This window comes from Chinchilla lanigera, unplaced genomic scaffold, assembly GCF_000276665.1.
Source record: "Chinchilla lanigera isolate Chin_1 unplaced genomic scaffold, ChiLan1.0 scaffold00030, whole genome shotgun sequence".
NCBI classification, from domain to species: domain Eukaryota; kingdom Metazoa; phylum Chordata; class Mammalia; order Rodentia; family Chinchillidae; genus Chinchilla; species Chinchilla lanigera.
Genome location: NW_004955431.1, coordinates 12,674,741 through 12,694,948, shown reverse-complemented (window position 1 = coordinate 12,694,948; position 20,208 = coordinate 12,674,741). Strand labels below are relative to the sequence as shown.

The following is a 20,208-nucleotide window of genomic DNA, read 5'->3' as shown; positions in this document are numbered from 1 at the left end:
TTATGAATTTCAGATTTTTGGATTAGGGATGCTAAACTGGTATTCTTTGTTTCAAAATTAGAATATAGCAGCACAATCCATTACTTGCCAAAACTTGGAAGTGGACTATATTTCCTTCAACAGACAAATAGACAAAGGAAATGTATTTGTTTGGGAACAGAAGAGACCTAGGATAGCAAAAGCAATCCTGGGCAACAAAGGAAAGGCAGGGGCATCATAATCCCTGACTTGAAATTATACTACAAAGCCACGGTGATAAAATCATCATGGTACTAACACAAAAACAGACCTGAGGATCAGTGGGACAGATTAGAAGATGCAGACACAACTGCATACACACTCAGCCATCTTATCTTTGACACAGGGGCCAGACAAGTTCACTGGAAGAAAGATAGCCTCTTCAATAAATGGTGCTGGAAAAACTGGTTCTCTACATGCCAAAGACTGAAACTAGACCCATGTTTATCACCATACGCTAAACTAAATGAATCAAAGAACTAAATATCAAAACAGGGACACTAAATCTACTGGAAGAGAGAGTAGGTACAAATCTTGAAGACATTGGTGTAGGTGAGCAAAACCCAAATTGCACAGGAAATATTTCAGAGAGTCAGCATCTGGGATCTCATCTTATTAAAAAGCTTTTGCATATCAAAAGAAATCACCAACAGAGTGAAAAGAAAACCCACAGAGTGGAAAAATTTTTAGCCAATTGTCTCTCAGATAAAGGACCTCTATCTAGAGCATATAATGAATTGAAAAATATTACACCCCCCACTTCAAGGTCCCAATTAAAAAAAATGGGCATCTGAGATGAATACACACTTTTCAGATAAAGAAATACAAATGGCAAGTAAATATTCGAAAAAATGTTCAACATCATTGGTCATTTGAGAGATGCAAATTAAAACACCAGGATTCCATCTCACTGCAGAAAGAATGGCTATCATCAGGAAATCAACCAATAACAAATGCTGGCAAGGCTGTGGGGAAAAAGGAACCCTTGTCCACTGTTGGTGGGAGGGTAGACTGGTAAAACCACAGTAGAAGTCAATGTGAAGTTTTTTGAGGAAAAACCCATGTTTACAGCAGCAAATTTGTCATAGCTAAAACTTAGAAACAACCCAAATGGCCATCAATGGAAGAATGGATAAAAAAGAGGTGGTATTCTTATGCAATGGAGTACTACTCAGCCATAAAAAGGATAAACTTGAGACTTTTATAGGTAAATGGATGCAATTTGAGACCATACTCATTAGTCAAATAAATCAGACTCACATGTGTAAACACTGTATCGTGTCCCTTGTGTGAGAAATTGAAAGAGTAAATAAGGTTTATAATGTATAAGAGATATTGCAAAATGGGAAAAAATTGTTAAAAAGGAAAAAGGAACTAAGGTGAAGGGGAAAGAGAAAAGAAAAGGAAAAGGAAAAAATGCAAGTCAATTATGCTATCAGTGTCTCTTAGTTCATAGAAAAGAAGATTGATTGGAGAAATTTTTCTCCAATATTGATTGGAGAAATTTTTATGCCTATATCTTATACTCTGAGCAACTACTTTATTTATTCATGTTTGTTGTTGTTTTTTGTTTTTTTGAGACAGGGTCTCACTCTGTAGTGCAGGCTGGCCTTGAACTCACGGCAATCCTCCTACCTCAGCCTCCTGAGTGCTGGGATTATAGGCATGTGCCATCATTCCAGATTTGAACAACTACTTTAAAGATAACATGCAATGCATTAACTGTGTGTTATTCTCCCATTATTTTGTTATGAAATTTTGTTTTACCTTTCTTCCATAAGATAAAAAAGGAGAAAATGTTTTATTTATATACAATGGAGTATGCTCTACTGTAAAGAAGAATGAATGTGAGTTATTTGTAGGAAAAGGAACACTCACTGAAAACATAATGCTAAGTGAAATAAATCAGAAGCACAGCTTAAATAAATCAGAAACTGTATGGTCTCTCTCCTATGAGAAAAAGTATAAACAAAGTAAAGAGCAAAATAAAAGAAAGAAAATGTGGTATTTATGCACAGTGGAGTACTCCTTTGCCATAAAGCTGAGAAATTTCTCTCATTTGTAGGAAAATGGATGCTTCTTGAGAACAGAACATTAAGTGACAGAAATCAGACACACAAGCTTAAGTATTCCATGGTTTCTCTTGTATGAGAAGCACAACTGTAAATAAAAGAGAAAAATAAACCAAGAGTTGGAGGGAAAAGGGGAAGAGAGGAGAAGTAGGGAAAGGGATGACACAAAGACTTAAGACGTGTTACGTGCACGTACCAACTCACCACAATGAACGCGATCATTATGTACTGCAAATATGTCCTAAGAACAAAGAGCACAAGGTAGGGAAAAAAATTGGACTCTCTGGTCCCGTTCACAGAGGCAATAGCACATGCAAAGTCCTAGAGCGAGCACGGGGACAGTGGCTGTTAAAGCTGAACCAAAGTGCTTGTGACTGGAGAAAGGCACAAGCAAAGAGAAGGCGCGAGGGGAGGCAGGCTTGCGTCTTGTGGGAATGTTGTTCCCCGGCTCCTTCACTCCATCATCAACTGAACCTGCCTGAGGATGGATGCATGTTGACATACAGGTGAGATAACGTACCATAGAAAGAACGAACCAGAAGTTACATGGTATGGACCCCTAGACACTTCTTTTCACTCTTAATCTACCAATTGCTGTGGAATATTTGGGCCTAATATGGGATGGATGTTTATAAACTTCTGAAATATTATCAAAGACTTGAAAGATTTACTGCTTTATGCAAGCCCTCAGAAAACGAAAGCAAACTAAAATAGTGAAACAAACAGATCTGAGCCTAGGTTTACAATGGACTTAGTTAAGACAGCTGTGAAAAGACGAGAAATTTTGAAGAAGAAACGGATAGCAAGACCTTTCCGAATTTTGCCTGGGTCGGGGATGGTTTGAATCTATGAGTGCAAGCTCTTCTGTTGTTCTAGCGGGGGGACACCTACCTTTTTCCTTTGGAAGTTCACATCAAGTTTCATGGAGGCACACTTATTCAACGTGTTTAGTCGTCTAAAGAGAAAGAAAAACGTCAAGATTATTACCACTAAGGAACCTAAACATGCTTTCTGGCTTGATAATCCTCCTTTTTTCCAGAAAAGTTGAAAGTACAAAAACAACCAATGTCCCATGAGAGCACCGGGTGGGAAATTATAAAGCAGTTTCCATTTGCACTCTGGTCTGATCCAAGAGTGCTCTGCCATCAAACCTACCAATCCCTGCCCCCTCTCTAGTCTAAAACCAATCCTTCTCTGGCTTTTCCTTCCGCCATCCTTGAAACTCACGGGCAGTCAGTTCAGCTAGACTTTCACTGTCTCCTCACCTCACCTGCCACCTTGACTCTCCCCAAATATGGATTAACTCAGCCCTCTGTCTTTTCTCTTGCACTCAGTGAGAAGGCATATACTGCATATGGAAAAATAGCCCCAGTATAGTGCTGAACTAAACATGCTATGGAACCAATGGTGTTTCCTCAAACTCATATGTTGAAGCCCAACTTTCCCAGTGTGACTGTATTTGGAGAAAGATCATGAAGAATAAAAAAAACAAAAAACAAAAAGCAAAAAAAGACCAAGTTAAAAGGGAGGCGTTTGTGCTGCTATAAGAAGAAACACCAGAGAGTTTGTGTGCAGTGTTGTCCCTCCACCTCTCTCACACCCTGGAAGAAAGTGACTGTCTGAAAGCTGCGAAGAGAATCTTATCTCCCAACCTCTGGAGTTATGAGAAAATAGCTGTCTCCTGCTGAAGCCACCCATTCTGTGCTCGTCTGTCATGGCGGTTCATGATGACTAACTCCTACAGTTTGATTTTCACCCTTAGCTAGGCTCCCAAATCACTGTCCATCAGAACTTCTTTCACGTTTCTGTTTGGCTTTAAGCCTCAGACCATCAAAAATTCTAACTGAGGACTTAGTTACTGTTACCAGTGAGCAAATAGAAGCTAGCAGGTAGGAATTCTTTTACAAATTTTTCTTTCATCATGCATTATACTTAAGTACTCCAGTAGCCTGCCTCTCTTCTACCTTACAGGAAAATACAATCCTACTCTTATTCAAAGTTGATCTTTATTTTTTACTACACCTATCACTATACCTGGGACTTTGATACCTCATTTATTCTCTCCTACCTTAGGAAATGGTTTCAACCACTTCCCTTCTTGAAGCCCATTTCTGTGTTCAACTGATTGACCAATTAGTTAGATACCTATAAAATTATTTTGTTTGATTTCTTTAAAATCACAGCTACGAATGCATATGGTTTAGTCAAATGTTATCTTTGCATCCTTTTCTACTTAACATTCTTTGAAAGCAATGCCTTTAAACTTTGTAATCTTTCATGTTAGGTAATTATTGAATTTGTTGATTGAAAGTTGATAATTTATTTTCTTTTATTCTCTACCCTTCACCCTCAAACACTCTCAACTGCTGCTTCACCCAAATAGTTATGTCATCATCTTATAATTTTGAGTAAGTCAATGTTTAGGGTTTACAATGACTATGGAAATGCTGTTCACACGTATATCATACTTTGATTACTTTTCCTTCTAACTTTTCATTATCCTTGCAGTTAATAAGCACCTCATTATTTTCAATGTGCTTATTCTTAAAGGTAAACACTTCCCCAGTTATCTAGTCTTTTGTCATATCAGATAATCTACCCATTTAATTTATTTGGAGACCCTTTGTCTGTTCTAGTTGAGACTAGCTGGCCTTGTTTTGTTTTTTGTCTTGAGCTGACCACATTTCTCAGAACTGAGATTCCCTTGAGTGTGTTTTCTGTTGTTCTGGACCTGAGTAACAGAAGAGGCCTGGGAATGCTGACATTTAGACTGTAGGCAAACTGCATGTAGGTTCCTGCTTTCAACGGAGTTTCTGCCTTGAAACGTATGTGATGTTCCACAGTCTAGAGAAATGTCTGTTTTAGCCTCTCTGGGGAATCAGCTTTTGGTCTGCTGATAGTGGGGGAGAGAAATTGCCTAGATATAGACTAGACTAGAAATTGCCTACATAAAGTAGGATTCTATCTACCTTAAAATGTAACTTTAAACAATCCTTTCTTTTTATTCTTTTATCTTCACCAACAGTTTTTGAGCATTTTAGCATTCCTGTAGTGAAAATTGAGTTATGACTTATTCTGCTTACCATTTAGATTTTGTTTCTTGTGCTTACTAAGTGCTCTACTACATGCTTCTTTTCTCACCTATGAAATTTTATAGCTGTGATCTCTGTGTGGACATTTGTTTTTGTGAAGAAATGTTTCTCTAGAAATATTTAGAAGCATGCAAATCCAGCCATTCAATCTCTCATCTTTGACCAATGCTCTTCTTTTGTAAGCTCAGATCTTTAGTTTTTAGTTCAGTGAGTCTTGGATACCATAAGTACCCTCAAATAAGATAAAGAACATTTCCTAGCACCAGAAAGTTCTCTTATATCTTTTACTGTCAGTTCTCCTCCTCACCACATCCTCTCCCAGTACCTTCAGAGCATCCTATCTTAAGACTTCCACCAGCCATAGATTAGTTTTGCCTATACTTGGTTGTCATGCAAATGGAATCACAAAATATGTATTTTTTATGGGTATCATTTCTTTTTGTTCAATACAATGTTTTTGAGAATGACCTATGCTGTTAAGTATAGCAATAATCATTCTTGACCTATGGTGAGTTTTCTTCACTTGGAACTTATTAAAGTTTCATACATATGAACTTCATGTTATACACTCAGTTATAATCAAGTCAGTTATGGGAAAGGACATGCTCAGATACAACTGATATGACTCAACACCCTGTCAATCATGTCGTCAGTCATGCTCTGAAAGACCCAATGAGAGGTGCCCTAGGCTTGGTGTACACATTTCAAGTCCTTAAATCCCATTTATTCTTATTTTTTATGCCACATTTTCTTTTTGCTCCTGGCATGAGCCCACCCACTCTGAGCATTCTTTCTCCTTTAATTTTTATTAAACATAGCTACTTTTTCTTTATCTTTGTGTATAACATTCAATTCTTTGTTGTGCACAAGAATCTAGAAACTTGTCCTCTGGGACCCTGTCATCCATGGTAATATAGTCTCTTCAAAACCCATTTCTGCTATTTGTTTTGTTGTCTTAAGTGACAGGATCACCCACACTAGAAAACAGAGTCATACTGAGGCTTTTTTTCAAGAGCTACATTCACTGATCACTAAGTCTGGTCAAGTATACTTCTGTGAGGTCTTTGAAGTCTTGCTTCCTCAAAAAGTCTTAATTCAGTCCCTTCTCGTCTTTCATTTAGAGTCAGACAACAACCTTTTGGTTGGTTTCACTATTATTTCATATTGAAACCAGTTCTATTTCTCAACTTCTTTCACAATGTTCATTGATTTAAAAGCATAGGGAAAAAAAAGAAGAAAAAGGATGAGAAAAGAAAGCAAGAGGGGGTGAAGGGAGGGGAGGGGAATGGGAAAAAAAGAATCAAGTTATATCATGCACATGTACAAATTCCCTATAATGAATGTGATCACTATGTATACCTAAAATGTACTAGTAAACCCATTTAATGAAAAAAAGTATATGATGATTCTCCTTATTTTCAGCCCTCTTGTATTTATTTATGAACTACACATTCAAAATGTTGTCAAATAAAACAGGGAATTCTGAAATAGAACTCGATCATTTGGTCTAACACTATGTTCAGTGGATTCTTGGTCTTTGCAGGTACAACTAACAGATTTTCTCAGCCTGTTCCACATGAGTTAACATCTCTACTTAAGAGTGGGTGTCAGAAATTGAAAAACAAAACAAAACAAAATCAACGCTACCCTCTTGGCAGCTTTATGATAGTTTGTTTAAGGAACAATTGGCTGTTATTTATAAATATACTTAACTAACATACTCGTTCTTCCATATAGTTTGAAAGCAGAAACAAACTCTTCTATTCTGTGAAAAGGCTTTTGATATAGTACATATACAAAAGACATCAAAGGGCTCATCCTTTATACACCACACACTGAAATATGCTTTATATATTCTGATGCATAGTAAATTTATTGATTATTTTTTAAAGCTAGAGACTTGAACTAAATTTGTCTTCATAGATTTGGGCCTTTTAATTACACCTAACTTCGAAAGTCTGTCTTCATCTTAAGAATTAAGAAATCTTAAACTCACTAAAAAGTGAGGCAAACTGATTTTAAAAATAAACAGACAATGTGAATAGATTCTTCTAGGAGAAGATATACAAATGTCTAATAAGCACATGCTCAACATCATTATTCATGGGAGAAATGCAAATTAAAATTATAATGAGGCACTACTACATGAACACCAGAATGCCGAAATTGAAAACACTGATAACACTGTTAGTAAGATTTTAACTTCCAAAAGGACGAAGCCGCTGTGAAAAGCTATTTGGCAATTTCTTATAAAATTAAGCATATTTTAAGCATGTGAACTAGTAATCCTACCACTTATTCAATAAATAAATCTTAGCTCTTTATTCAAAATACAATAAATTATATGTCCATAATAAGATTTGTACTTGAATATTCATGGAAGGTTTCTTCATAAAATAGTCAAAAATTAGAAATGGTCTAAATGCTTATCTAGTGGTAAATGGATATGAAATTTTTGGTATATCTTTATAATGGAATATTCAGCAATTTAAGTCACTAACTGCAGATACATGCAAGAACCTGGACAACTTGCAAAGGCATTACACTAAGTGTGAGAAGAGAGATACAATGAAAATAAATTTTCTGTTTGTAGAAAATTATAGGGAAGATGAAGCCATAGTGACAGAAATCAGTGTTTGTCAAGTGCCAGCAAGAAGGACTTCCTAAATTAACAGAAAAGTCTTACATCATGACTGTAGTGGTAGCTACATAACTGTATATATTTGACAAAACTCATCAAACTGTATACGTTAAATCAGTTATTTCTCTAAGGTAAGCTGTACTTCAATAAAATGGAATAAAGATAGTATGAGACATATCAGTGGGAATGGGGACGTAAAAACTTCCAAAACTCTGCTTCCTCATGAAAGCAGCAAGAATACTGGAAAATATTGTCAAAATCCACTTATAAAGAATGCTGGAAGTGGATATAGGTTTGTAACAAACTGTGCAACATCTACTTAAAAAAATTTGCAAAATAGATCTAAAAACAGTGAGTTTTGCGAGCTTTGCACCATTTCCATGTCCATTTTCCATCTTGGTAGAAGCTTTGAAACAACAGCCTCACAATCGGAGTGTGAATTTAGCAGCCCAGCAGACACTGGAGAGGGCAGAACACGTTGGAGCTCCCCTAAAGCTTCATTACCAAGGAAGTGCCAATTTTGAGCTGTCTAAGAGTTCTCTGAAAGCCCCCTTTCACAGGGTTTCCTTTATTTAATGACTCTGAGCTCATCACTGAAAATAGCTTTTACCCAGAGTGTCTGTCAAAGACTATCAATCTCAAGTTTCCAGCCATCCACCTGCCTGACACAGCCATAACAGCTGGGTCAAACAAAATGAAGACCAAAGAACTTAAAAAGAATAGTTGGGAACATGAGCTGTCCATAGAGGACCTAGAAAAATTCCAGCACGTCTTCAGGAATCTAGATGGCCGAGTACACGTGCAAAACTGTGTGCATTCCCAGGAGAGACTTGAGAAGGTGCTAGTCTTTCATTTTGGCTGACCTTGATTTACATAAACAGGAAGTAAAGGTAAGGCTGAGTTAGCAACTTTCAATAGGATCATCAAAGCCACACTGCAGCGTGTGCAAGCAGCCCATTGGCAAAGCCTGGGAGATGAAATGGTTCAAGATATTTAAGGAAATCTCCATGCAATTACTTGCTGTTCACCAAATTAATTTAAGCAGAGACATTAGTGGTCATTTACAACAAAGAACAGACTTTAAAGAATTATTAGTTGAGGGAAGTCACTAAACAACAAGAAGAAATTCCAGGGAAGGAGAGTCTGATTTTGAGTTGGCACTTTATAATACTCAAAATGTTCGGGCTTCAACAAAAAACTGCAGGACAGTATATATCAACAAGTCTTTTGTAACAGTTGTATAGAGGCAAAAGACCCAGAATAGCCAGCATAAGGTTGAAGGAAAACAAAGTTGGAGGGTTGACACTACTCAAATTCAAGCAGCAATAATCAAACTAGGTTGGTGCTGTGAAAGTGTAGACAAATAGATCAATAGAACAGAATTGAGACCCCGACTAGACTCACATAAATACAGTCAGCAGACCTTTACAAAGCAGCAAAAGCAATAAAATGGATAGAAGATCATCTTTCAAGAATACAAAACAAAAATCTCGGCTGGGGATTATAGCTCAGCAGCACGATGCCTGCTGGCAAGCACGAGGTCATGAGTTTGATTCCCTGTACCAAAAAACAACAAAAAAATTCATTTTGACACAGACTTCATACCTTTCAGAGAAATTAACTCAAAACGTATCCCAGACTAAATGTAAACATAAAACCATTAAATTTGTAAACAAAAACAGGAGAAAATCTAAATGATACAGTACAGTACAGTAGTGACTTTTTAGAGTCAACATCAAAGACACAGTCTATGAAAAAATAATTGATGAGGGGGCTGGGGATTTAGCTCAGCGGCACAGCACCTGCCTGGCAAGTGCAAGGTCATGAGTTCGATTCCCGGTACTGGAAAAAAAACGAAAAAAAAAAATTGATGAGTTGCACGTCAATAAATTCAGAACTTCTGCACAGAGGAAGAGAATGAAAAGACAAGCAGTAAACTGTGAGAAAATACTCATCAAAAGTATACTTGATAAAGGACCATTATCCAAGATATACAAAGAAGTCTTAAAGGAAGCACAGTCCAATTAAAAATGGGCAAGAGATTTGAACAGACATCCTATCAAAAAAGATACAAAGATAGCAAAGAAGCATATTAAAAGTGTTCAGTGTCACATGCATTGTCAAAATAATCATGAGATACCACTAAATTTCTAAAACACAAATCTAAAATACTAATGACACCAACTAACGGTGAGGTTGTGGGCAAACAAAAACTCATTACTGCTGAAGTGGCAAAATATTTCAGCCACTTTCAAAGACAGATGAACAGATTCTTACTATAAAACACAGCTTTACCATGTAATCCAGATATCATTCTCCTTGGTATTTATTCAGATGTGTTGAAAATTTATGTGTACACAAAAACACAGGTCTTTTGATCAGCTTAATTTATGATTGCTAAACCAATAAATACCAATAAGTTGGTATTTATTCAGATGTGTTGAAAATTTATGTGTACACAAAAACACAGGTCTTTTGATCAGCTTAATTTATGATTGCTAAAACATTAAGAGTAATTGAGATTTCAGCGAATGAATAAGCCATGATCAGGCAGACAATGGAATATTACTCTACAATAAATATAAATGATCTTTAAGAAATGGAAGACACGGAGGAAACGTCAATGTTTGTTACTCAGTGATACAGGCAATTTGAAAGGCTACACATTGTATGATGCCAATTATATAATACTCAGGAAGAGGTGAAACTATGGAGAGGGAAAAGATGAACGGTTAGCAGAGATTGGGCAGGGGGAGGGTGACAAACGGATCAATAAGCAGAACACAGAGGATTTTGAAGAGAGTGAAACTACATTGTGTGATGCTGCAATGGTGGATATACATCAATAGACAGGTGTTAAAACAGAAAAAAAACACTAAGAGTGAACCCTGATACCATAGATTTTGGATGGTTAATGAGCTGTCAGTCTAGGTTCATGGATTGTGTGCACAAAGTCTGCACAGTGTAAATATGCCACAAATGAAGCACTCTGGTGGGAGACGTTGATAGTGGTGGAAATGTGCATTTAAAAAAATATAACCTACTATTTTATTTATTAAAAATATTTTATTTCTTGGATTTAAAAAATTGGGAGATAGAATTAAGATAAATTATACATATGTATGTATTCCCTGCAGTGAATGTAATCATTATGTACTGCATGCATGTACTAGTGAATATCACTGATGTAAAGTGATCTGTATTTCTTTTGATCTGCAGTTCTTTTGCTCTCAGTCTATGTGTTCATTACTTCTTCATCCTACCTATAAAATTATCATCACTGAAGATCTTAGAAATTTGGGGGACAATTTCCAGCATCATTCATACCAACCATCCAACTCTTCTGAATCCAGCTCCTCTCCCAAGGAAAAAAATACTCCTCAGGGAGCTCTGAAACTAGGTAGATATTCAGGGCATGTTGCAGCACAGGACTGTGATTTATCTCACACAAGACAAAATAAACAATAGCTAACTTTTGCAAGAATTTACACTGGATGAAACGTATACACCAGAGATAGGTGGCAAAGTATCATCTTTCAGATCTGGCTCTTATAGGTAAAAGAATACATCACTAGTAAAAATATTCACTATTCTTTGTCAAAGCCATTGTGAAATTCTGGTATGACTAAAGCCATCCAGGGTTTAGGACAAATATTTAGCATTGGTTTTTATGTCTGTGCAACTTCATGACAAGTAATACAAAGTACTTCAGATATTCTGAGTTGTCTACTACTGAATGCCTTTTAAACTGTTCCAGTGTGAATGAAACTTTCAGTTATGAAATTTATTTTGCTGCGTGCCTGAATGGTGTGTCCTCCAATAGGTCAGAGCCTCTTTTGAGGCACGGACCTTAATTTAGTCTTCTAAGTCCTGTAAAGCCTAGAAGGAATTTTTATACATGATCGCCTTTATAGATTTTTTAATTTTAACTGCAGTCCTTTCTTGATATAAGTCTGATCACTGATTGACTTTGTATAGTCAGAATAACAGAGTTAGTATCCATCATTAAACATTACACACTACAAACATGGTATCTGTATCTCTAGTGCCTACAAAAAACATGGAATCAACAGTGACCCCATGCAGTCAGTGTGTGTGTAGGAAGTAGTGGGGCTTGGCTGACTCCACGGGACATTTAGACTGAACATTTTCCCTGACATTTAGACTCCAGGGAACAATTTCAGACAAGGAAGCAAAGCCTCTGAGAGGACCGCTTGCTCCGGGGAGTCACATGTGATTGGCAGCCAAACTAGAACCTCCTGGCCAGTGATTTATTTGCTCCTGTCCACCCAAGAACAATTTTAGGCGGGTCTGGAAAATGAGGCCGATTTCTTCTTTTACTGGCTTTCCCACTAAAACACTTTCATTCTTACATGGAAATATTGAATATTCCCTCTTTGCTCATGGATTAGCCCTTCTAAGGCATTCTGAAGACAACAATAGAAATTAACATGTTTGTTTGTCCAGGTACCTGGACAAGCTGTTTATAAAGTACTATTTTCTTCCCCTCTCTATCTTTTTGAGGTTAAGGGAAAACCCACCACCCTGATGATGCCTGTCATCTGTGTGCTTCAGGTGAACTGAGTTTGTGCATTAATATAATCAAAGCTGTTTGACTTCTTCAGAAGAAATGTCTCCAAACATGTTAATTTCTATTGTTGTCTTAGGAATGCCTTAGAAAGGGTAATCCATTGAGTAAAGAGGGAATATTCAATATCTCCATGAAAGAATGGAAGTGTTTTAGTGAGAAAGCCAATAAAAGAAGACATCGGGATGCATTCACATAACAGCGTGTGTGCTGTCGATGCAGGGGTGAGCAAGAGATAATCCCTGTCCCTGCTGATCTCATAGTCCCACGTGGGGTAAAACACGATAAAAAAGAAAAGAAGCAACTCAATTCCTGAAAGTATTAGGACGATACTTCCCAAAGGAGTTAATGTATGAACAGGGGTACACATGACTCGGAGAAATTTTCTGCCTAGGCTAGAAGAATTCTAAGAGAAAGAAATAGCATATAGTAATGGCAACTATGTGGATCAGAGTAAGTCCGGAGAGCTAGGCAGGGGCTAAATCGTGAAGGACCCAGAATAAAGTTATTAGGGGCAATCTGTGGGCAAGGGTGGGAGGAAAACATCACAATCATATTTGCATATTAGAAATGTAACCAGGGCAAGAAGGTGAATAAACTGAAGAGGAATAGTCAGGAAATGAGTCTCAGAGTCCAGGTGGGAGATAAGAAGGAGATCAAGAAAGGAAGATAGAACAGGACAATGGAGTGAAGATAAAGACTTGGCCATTGGTTGATGTGAAAGCTATGGAGGCTGGAGGCAGAGATGATCCCAGATTTCAGGCTTTTGTGATTGTGCCATTGAACACAGAGTACAGTAGAACATTGAAGTCAGTAGGGAGTGAAGGTGTAGTAAGACAATCAGCTTATTTTTGGATATATTAAATTTTAGGAGCCCTTTATGACATCCAGACCCACTTGGGAATGACCCACCTGGATGACATCCATAAAAGAAACACAATAAAGGCATCCCCAGTACCCACAGGGGATTTGTCCCAAGATTCCCTTACAAATACCCAAATCCTTGGATGCTCAAGTCTCTTACATAAAACAGTTTAGTATTTGCGTATAATCTGTGGACATCCTTCCCTATACTTTGTATCATCTCTGGATGATTTATGCTGCCTAATGCAACAGAAATGCTATAGAAATAGTTGCTACATTTTTGATCCACAGTTGGTTGAGTCCACGGATCTGCAACCGCTGGGCATCAAGAACTGATTACAACCACAACCAAACATCCAGGGAGAATTCAGAAGCCCGAAAAACGCAGGCCACAATGTAGGACAACAAAGGTAGGTGAAGGTGGTGTCTTGGGAGACAAAGAATGAGCATTTGAAAAAGGACAGAGTAATGTCTTTTGGATTTTGGATTCAGCAATTGGCTAGGGCTGTGTAAAGCATGCAGGCACAGCGTGTGGGGGTAGGGGCCGGCAGGAGGAGAGCTGAGATGTGAGCGGATCCTGAGAAAAGGAAAACAGGAAGAACGGCGTGTTCCTTACCAAGTCACCTAAGAAGGAGAGCAATTTAAGATACTCTGAAGAGAAACTGAATAATTTATCATCATATAATGTTCTCTAATATGAAGAAGCTGTAACATAATTTGTGAACTGATGGATTATTTTCTTCCCAAGTTCAAGTTCAGCTTCACAAACATTTATTGAGGTCCTGTTTAGGATGAGGCTATAAAAAAACCCATACAAACAAACAAACAAGAAAACCTCAAACATGGTATGCAATTGAATTAGACATGGCCCCCACCGTGGAGCTGTAGAAACTGTTATAAATTTCCCGCCAAGCCCAGCTGACCACAGCAACAGTGAGCAGTGGCCAGGGTAAACCTAAGCTGAGCAGAGACTGCTAGGGGCACCCAGGAGGGACCTTAGGGCCCAGGATGATGGTCGGACTGTGGGAGCAGAGCGGTCCTGAGAAGAACCGGAAAGAAGGCAGTAGTTAGCTTAACATGTGCTTGAAGTGCTGGAGAGTGACTGGGAGGAGACTTCCCAGATTGTGAGGGCTTTCACTCACTGCAGTACACAAGCCTGGGAGGCACACATCTCTCCCACAGACACATAGAAAAAACCAACAGAACCTTCTCCTGCCTCATGCTTAGATTCATATTTCACATTTATTCAGCTAGACTTGGGTCATGAAGTCTCCCATCTGACTGGCCATTTTCCCGCAATATTTCTAATATTTCTACCAAAGGCATGAGAGGAATAACAAGCAAGGAGAGAATGAGTTCATTTCTTCCAGATGATTCTGATTCAAGCCCAGTAGCTTGAACTTCTCACCCTGGACTCCTGGGTCATGCTGGGGAACCCAACCCCGTGTCCTGAGGAGTGTTCTGGGTGGGGTCACCAAAGACATTCAGGAACCCAGGTCACTGAAGTCCAGCTCTGACCCAAGGGCCAAAGGCAAAGCAAGTCAGGGGTAGCTCCTCCTCCCTGGCTACAGCCAGAGGGCCTGGGAAAGAGCTCCATTCTGAGAGAAGTTAGCAAGCAGAGATTCTGGACAGCAGGGAGGATATGCTGTGCCAAAGACGCAAGCTTTGGTATGAAACTTCCCGAGGATCGGCATTTTTGGAAGGTCACAGCCCATCATCAGCAGGTGGGTTTTTTGGTGTCTGAAGGGAGGACATATAAAAAATAAGCTGGAAATCTGCCAATGGCTCTTGTCACACCACTCCCAGCCAGGGAAGTTACAACTCTGTTCTCCTGAGCTCTCTGTCTCCTTCTTAGTTGTTCCACCAAGAGGTCAGGATGCTGCCAGAAAAGGGACCTCAGTGCCAGCTCCTAAACTCACAAACAACTGTCCTTGGATGTTAGCTAAGGTGTGGCCAAGTTTGCTCCTGTAAAGAAAACCAAGTATGTGCATGTGTCAGGAGAGGGGTGCATGCGTGGAATAGTGTGGCATCTTTTAGCTTGCACAGGAAAGATGGTTTTAAGTAAGCTATATGTTCTAATGATCAAAGTTTCAAAGAGTATAAGCTCTGCTGGTCCATCAATAAAGAGATTGGTTAAGCAAAGAGACCCAAGGGTAAAGAGCAAAAAAAGGACGATACGTTTGTGGGATTTTAGACAAATTTTGTCTTCGTAAAATCCAATGGAGTGTCCTTGCCTTTCTCACTGTTTATAACAACTGCATTCGAGACAGATGATTTCACTAGTGGCAACTGGCTTTAGTTAAAGTAGGGTCACAACCAGAGATTCTGAGAGAAGTTCAAAAACTGAGAGCAAAACCAATACAGCCCAGTGGTGTCCAGATGATCTGGATCACTTACCGATTCTGTTCTCTGAACAAGGATGCCCCAGCTCCCCTAAACCCCACTGGGACCTTCAAACCTTCCTAGGTTTGTGGCTTCACATTTCCCTCTCCAGCGGGGGTCCTGTCCTGCTCCAGGCCTGCACCACCTGTACCGTGGGTACCCAAGTCCACCTCCTTCACACCCTCCCATCCCCTCTCAGGACCCTCACCAGGCTCATCTCCCTGCTGTGGTCATTCTCTCCTTCGGGGAAGGGTATGTCCGTCACCCACTGCTCAGACCAGCAGTGTGCTCACCCCGATCTCTGAGCAGCAACAGCTATAGCGCTGTTGCTCTTCACAGGCTGGGGTGAGAACCCACTGGGAGCCCTGTCCACTACATGTACAGCGTACAGGACGGCAAACATAGTCGAACTACTGTCTTCTATTGCTTTACTGAAAGAAACAGTTACTGATTACTTGATTGATCAATATTGCATGTCTCTGTTTGTTTTCCTGAGAAACCACTCTGAAGATATCAATACGTGATACACAACCATTGTTAATTTCCTACCACTTTGTCTGTAACTCTGGATTATTTGTATTGTTCTTTTGCTATTTTATAAATGGTTATCTGTTTGTAATGTGTTTTCCTTCTTTTATTTTAAAAACAAATTTAGAAAAACAGCTATAACTTATTAGTATTTATTAACAACCCAAATTCTGCAAATGATTTACTGGGCTAACATTAAAAATTCAATGATCACATTAAACATCAAGGCCCTACTTTCACACTGTGAATGAACGCTGCACATAACAAAATGCTAAAGGTGCATTATTTCTCCTTTTAAAAAATTTATTCTATTTTGCTATACTTTGTCTTAAGGTTGAAAAACCTCACAAACTATTTTGACCACCTTGACTCTTCCTACATTCTCACAGACTTACGGTTTCAGCCAGTTTACCTAGGCAATTAGATTTGCAATGACCTTTTCGTGACTCCAAGGAGAAAATATTTTTCCATTAAGGATTCAGTCAAAAACAGCACAATAGCTGTGGTTGCTAAAATAATAGTGTATTTTTCTGGCTTGAAGCACCAAGCATTTACAGAATGCCTTCTAAGTGCTGGTTCTGTCAGCATTGCTGGAGTCACAATCAGACTCAATTAACACTATAGAGGCTCATCTGTTCAGCAAAGACAGCAAACCTGTCTAGTTTCTTGGGACTAAATTTTTTTAAAAAGGAGGAGAGTGCTCCACATCCACATTTTGGGGCCAGTCCTGGGCTTTTCTTGTCAGCCAGTAACCTTTGCAAAATATACATAATTCCAGGCCAATCAAAAAACATGACACTGTTTAGCACCTGTCCAGTAAATTGGGGCCTAAGGCATTAACTGCTTGTCTGCACAGGACAGAAATTTGCAAAAGACCAAAGGTGAGTAAAACTCTTGTCAAGGCTCCCCTTTGCAGGAAACCTCCAGCTCTGCTTTTTTTTTGTCTACCTGACAGATGCTACCTGCCCTCTGGCTATGATTCTCTTTATAATTCTGGAGCATCTCAGCATTTCAAATATGTATGAGAGCTATACAGCCCACGGAGCTTTAAAAATAAAACAAGAGACCGGATCTCTCTCTGCATTTATAGAGTGCAGAGAAGAAAATGAATAAAATCCCAACTCCTTGTTGCTGTCTTGGTATGAGTCATGACTTACCATCTAGGTGGATGAGTGTCTAATTAAGTACTCATCAGTCTCGGAGTTTTAAAATCCATGTCATTCCTCTCCAGGTGAAGACCTTCCTTCTGTCTACTCTGGTTTCTAGGCAAGATATCTGTGTCTTGGTGGAACTCACAGTGAGGGAAAAGAAACTCCATGCAGCTTCTTCTTGGCCAAGTCACCTCTGTCTGCCTACGTATTCCTCCCCCTTCCTTTGATCCACCCTGAGGTTGACTCTTCCTTTGGCCTCTGTTCTACCCACAGCTCCTACGCCCTGAGAATCACAGTTCACACACCTCCAGCCAAATGTTTTTCTTGCTTCATAATAGTTTTGGAGACATAGCTGCCCTAAGAATTCTCCCAATTATAACAACCTCCCTTTATGAGCTGGGTCCTTATAAACAGTACTATGGAGTGGAGCATTGCTGACTCCCTTACCTTGATTTAGCAATGCCTTTTGGGGTACACATGTATGGATCTGCTACTGCTGTGTTCTGATGGGTCACACGCTCTATAAGAGAAGGCTTCTTGACTTTTTCTGGCTGATATCACTATTACTACTCAGAACTTTATATCTCTATATGATTTTGCAGTAATGGCACTGGGTCATTTCTGTAACATGACTACGTCTGAGAGATTTTTTTTAAGTATAGGTTTTTATAGAAAAAGTCCATAACTTCCTCAAGGTATCTCATAGCACATGCAGCAGTGAGTAGATAAGGGTTTACCACTCACATATTTGAGATTCAGAGTTGGGCCTGCAAAGCCACAAACTGAATATAACCACACAAGAGACAGTGTTTGCCCTGAAATGTTTAAAAAATCTTGATTTAAAAATACGTAATATAATTTTCACCCTTGGTTTAATATATAATCTTTCATCCACTCTTTAGAAATAAAGTCCCAAGGAAAATAATATACTAAAACTACCAAAACTAATGTGTGAATTTAGAAAGATTGCACAATACAAAGAAATTATTAAAAAAATTATATTATGCAAAACATCTGGAAAATGATATATGATAAAATAGTACTATTTATAAAAACAGCACAAATATGAAATAGGTACCATTAAGTATGTGTACAGTCCATATGCTAAAAAATGCAAATAAGTATTGAAGTAAAAAGATACGTAGGGGCCTAGGGCCAGTACATAGAATGTACTGAGGGGCCAATAGAGCTCTGTGGCACAGCACCTGCCTGGCAAGTGCAAGGTCCTGAGTTCAATTCTGGGCACAAGAAAAAATAAAGATACATTCTATTTATGAAAGTTTAAATTTTTTAAGATGTCATTTCTCTCTAAACTAATAAATAGATTGAACACAATTCAAATCAAAATTATAGTAGGACTTTAAAAATAAAACACTGGTGAGCTGTTTTAAAACTTACATGAAAAGGCAGGGGAACTAGACTAGCCAAAACAACCCTGGCAATAGAACTCACACTATTGGATTCTAAGACCTAACTAAAGCTAAGTAATGAAATAGTGCTCTATTGGTGAAAGGACAGAAACATGAATAAGTAGAGCAGAGAGTCTAGAAATACACCCCTACATACATAGTCAATGCAGTTTGATGAAGACATTATAGTTTCTTCAACAGAGGTGAAACAATTGAACATTCATGTGCAAAAAAATAAATTTCGACTCGTGTCTTGAACCTTACATAAAAACGAACTCAAAATGGAATGTACTTAAATATGTAAATTTATTAAGTATCTATAGGAAAAGACAGGATAAAATAGTTGTGACCTTATGTTAGGCAAATATTTCTTTGATATAACATTAAACATATGAAAAACAGATACATGAGATTTCAGCTTCCATTCTGTGACAGATGCTGCTAAGATACTGAAAGGACAAGGAACTGACTGGCAGAAAATGTTTATGAGATATATGCCTGACAAAAGACTTATGTCTAGAACAAACACAAACTCAAAACTCAATATTAAGAAAAATATAATTAAAGACGGGCAAAAGATTTGAATAGTGGTTTTACAGAAGGGGAAAGATGGTATGTAAGTACATGAAAATGTGTGCAACATTATTAGTTACTGAGAAAATGCAAATTAAAACTGCAGTGTGATAACACTAGACTCCTGTTAGTCTGACACCAATGAAGTGGGACTTGGTTAGAAGTCTCGTGTGTGGCTAGTGGGAATATAAAGTAGGAGGGTCACCTTGGAAGCTTTTCTGGTTTCTTACAAAGCTAAAATAGATTTGTCATCTGTCTCCCATAACCCCATCTGTAAAACTTTTAATCCAAAAGAAATACAAATTTATACTTACACAAAAATTTGAATGTACAAGTTCCCCCTGATGAATATGATCATTATGTACTGCAAACATGCACTAATAAAAATTTAAATATAAATGTTCCATCACCAAAACTGCAATAACCCAAATATCCTTTAACTAGGAAATGATAAATGAACTAGTACATCCATACCATGGAGCACTACCTAGAAATGAAATGACTATTGAAACACATGACACGAATGATTGTTAAGTGCACCATACCAAGTTAAATAAGCCAGAATAAAAAGACTCTATACTGTTTCCTTTCACGTGTATGAAATTCTGGAGAAGGCAAAACTGTGCCTACAAAAAACAAACCAAGGGTGGCCAGCAGTTGGGAGTAGGAGTAGAAGCTGTTGATAGGAGAATCAAGAAATTTTGGGGGTGATAGAGCTATTTATTCTACATTTTCATTGTGATAGAAGTCACATGACTACAGGCCTTTGTCAAAACTCAACTGTGAGCTAAGAATAGTGAATTTATATATATATTTATATTTATATTATACTATATATATTTATATAGTATATAACTTTTTGGTCAGGAATGTAGCTCAGCAGTGCAGCA

At 38.2% G+C, this 20,208-nt stretch overlaps 1 protein-coding gene across 3 annotated transcripts in view; it reads right to left on the bottom strand.

Annotated features, from left to right (window-relative positions):
* Positions 1-20,208, bottom strand: part of Stard13 (StAR-related lipid transfer (START) domain containing 13) — a 510,915-nt gene that overhangs the window by 37,946 nt on the left and 452,761 nt on the right. For all 3 annotated transcript variants that reach the window (XM_005387705.2, XM_005387706.2, XM_005387704.2), the window contains one exon: positions 2,982-3,045. In XM_005387705.2, the coding sequence (XP_005387762.2) occupies positions 2,982-3,045 (64 nt within the window). The remainder of the gene's footprint in view (positions 1-2,981; positions 3,046-20,208) is intronic.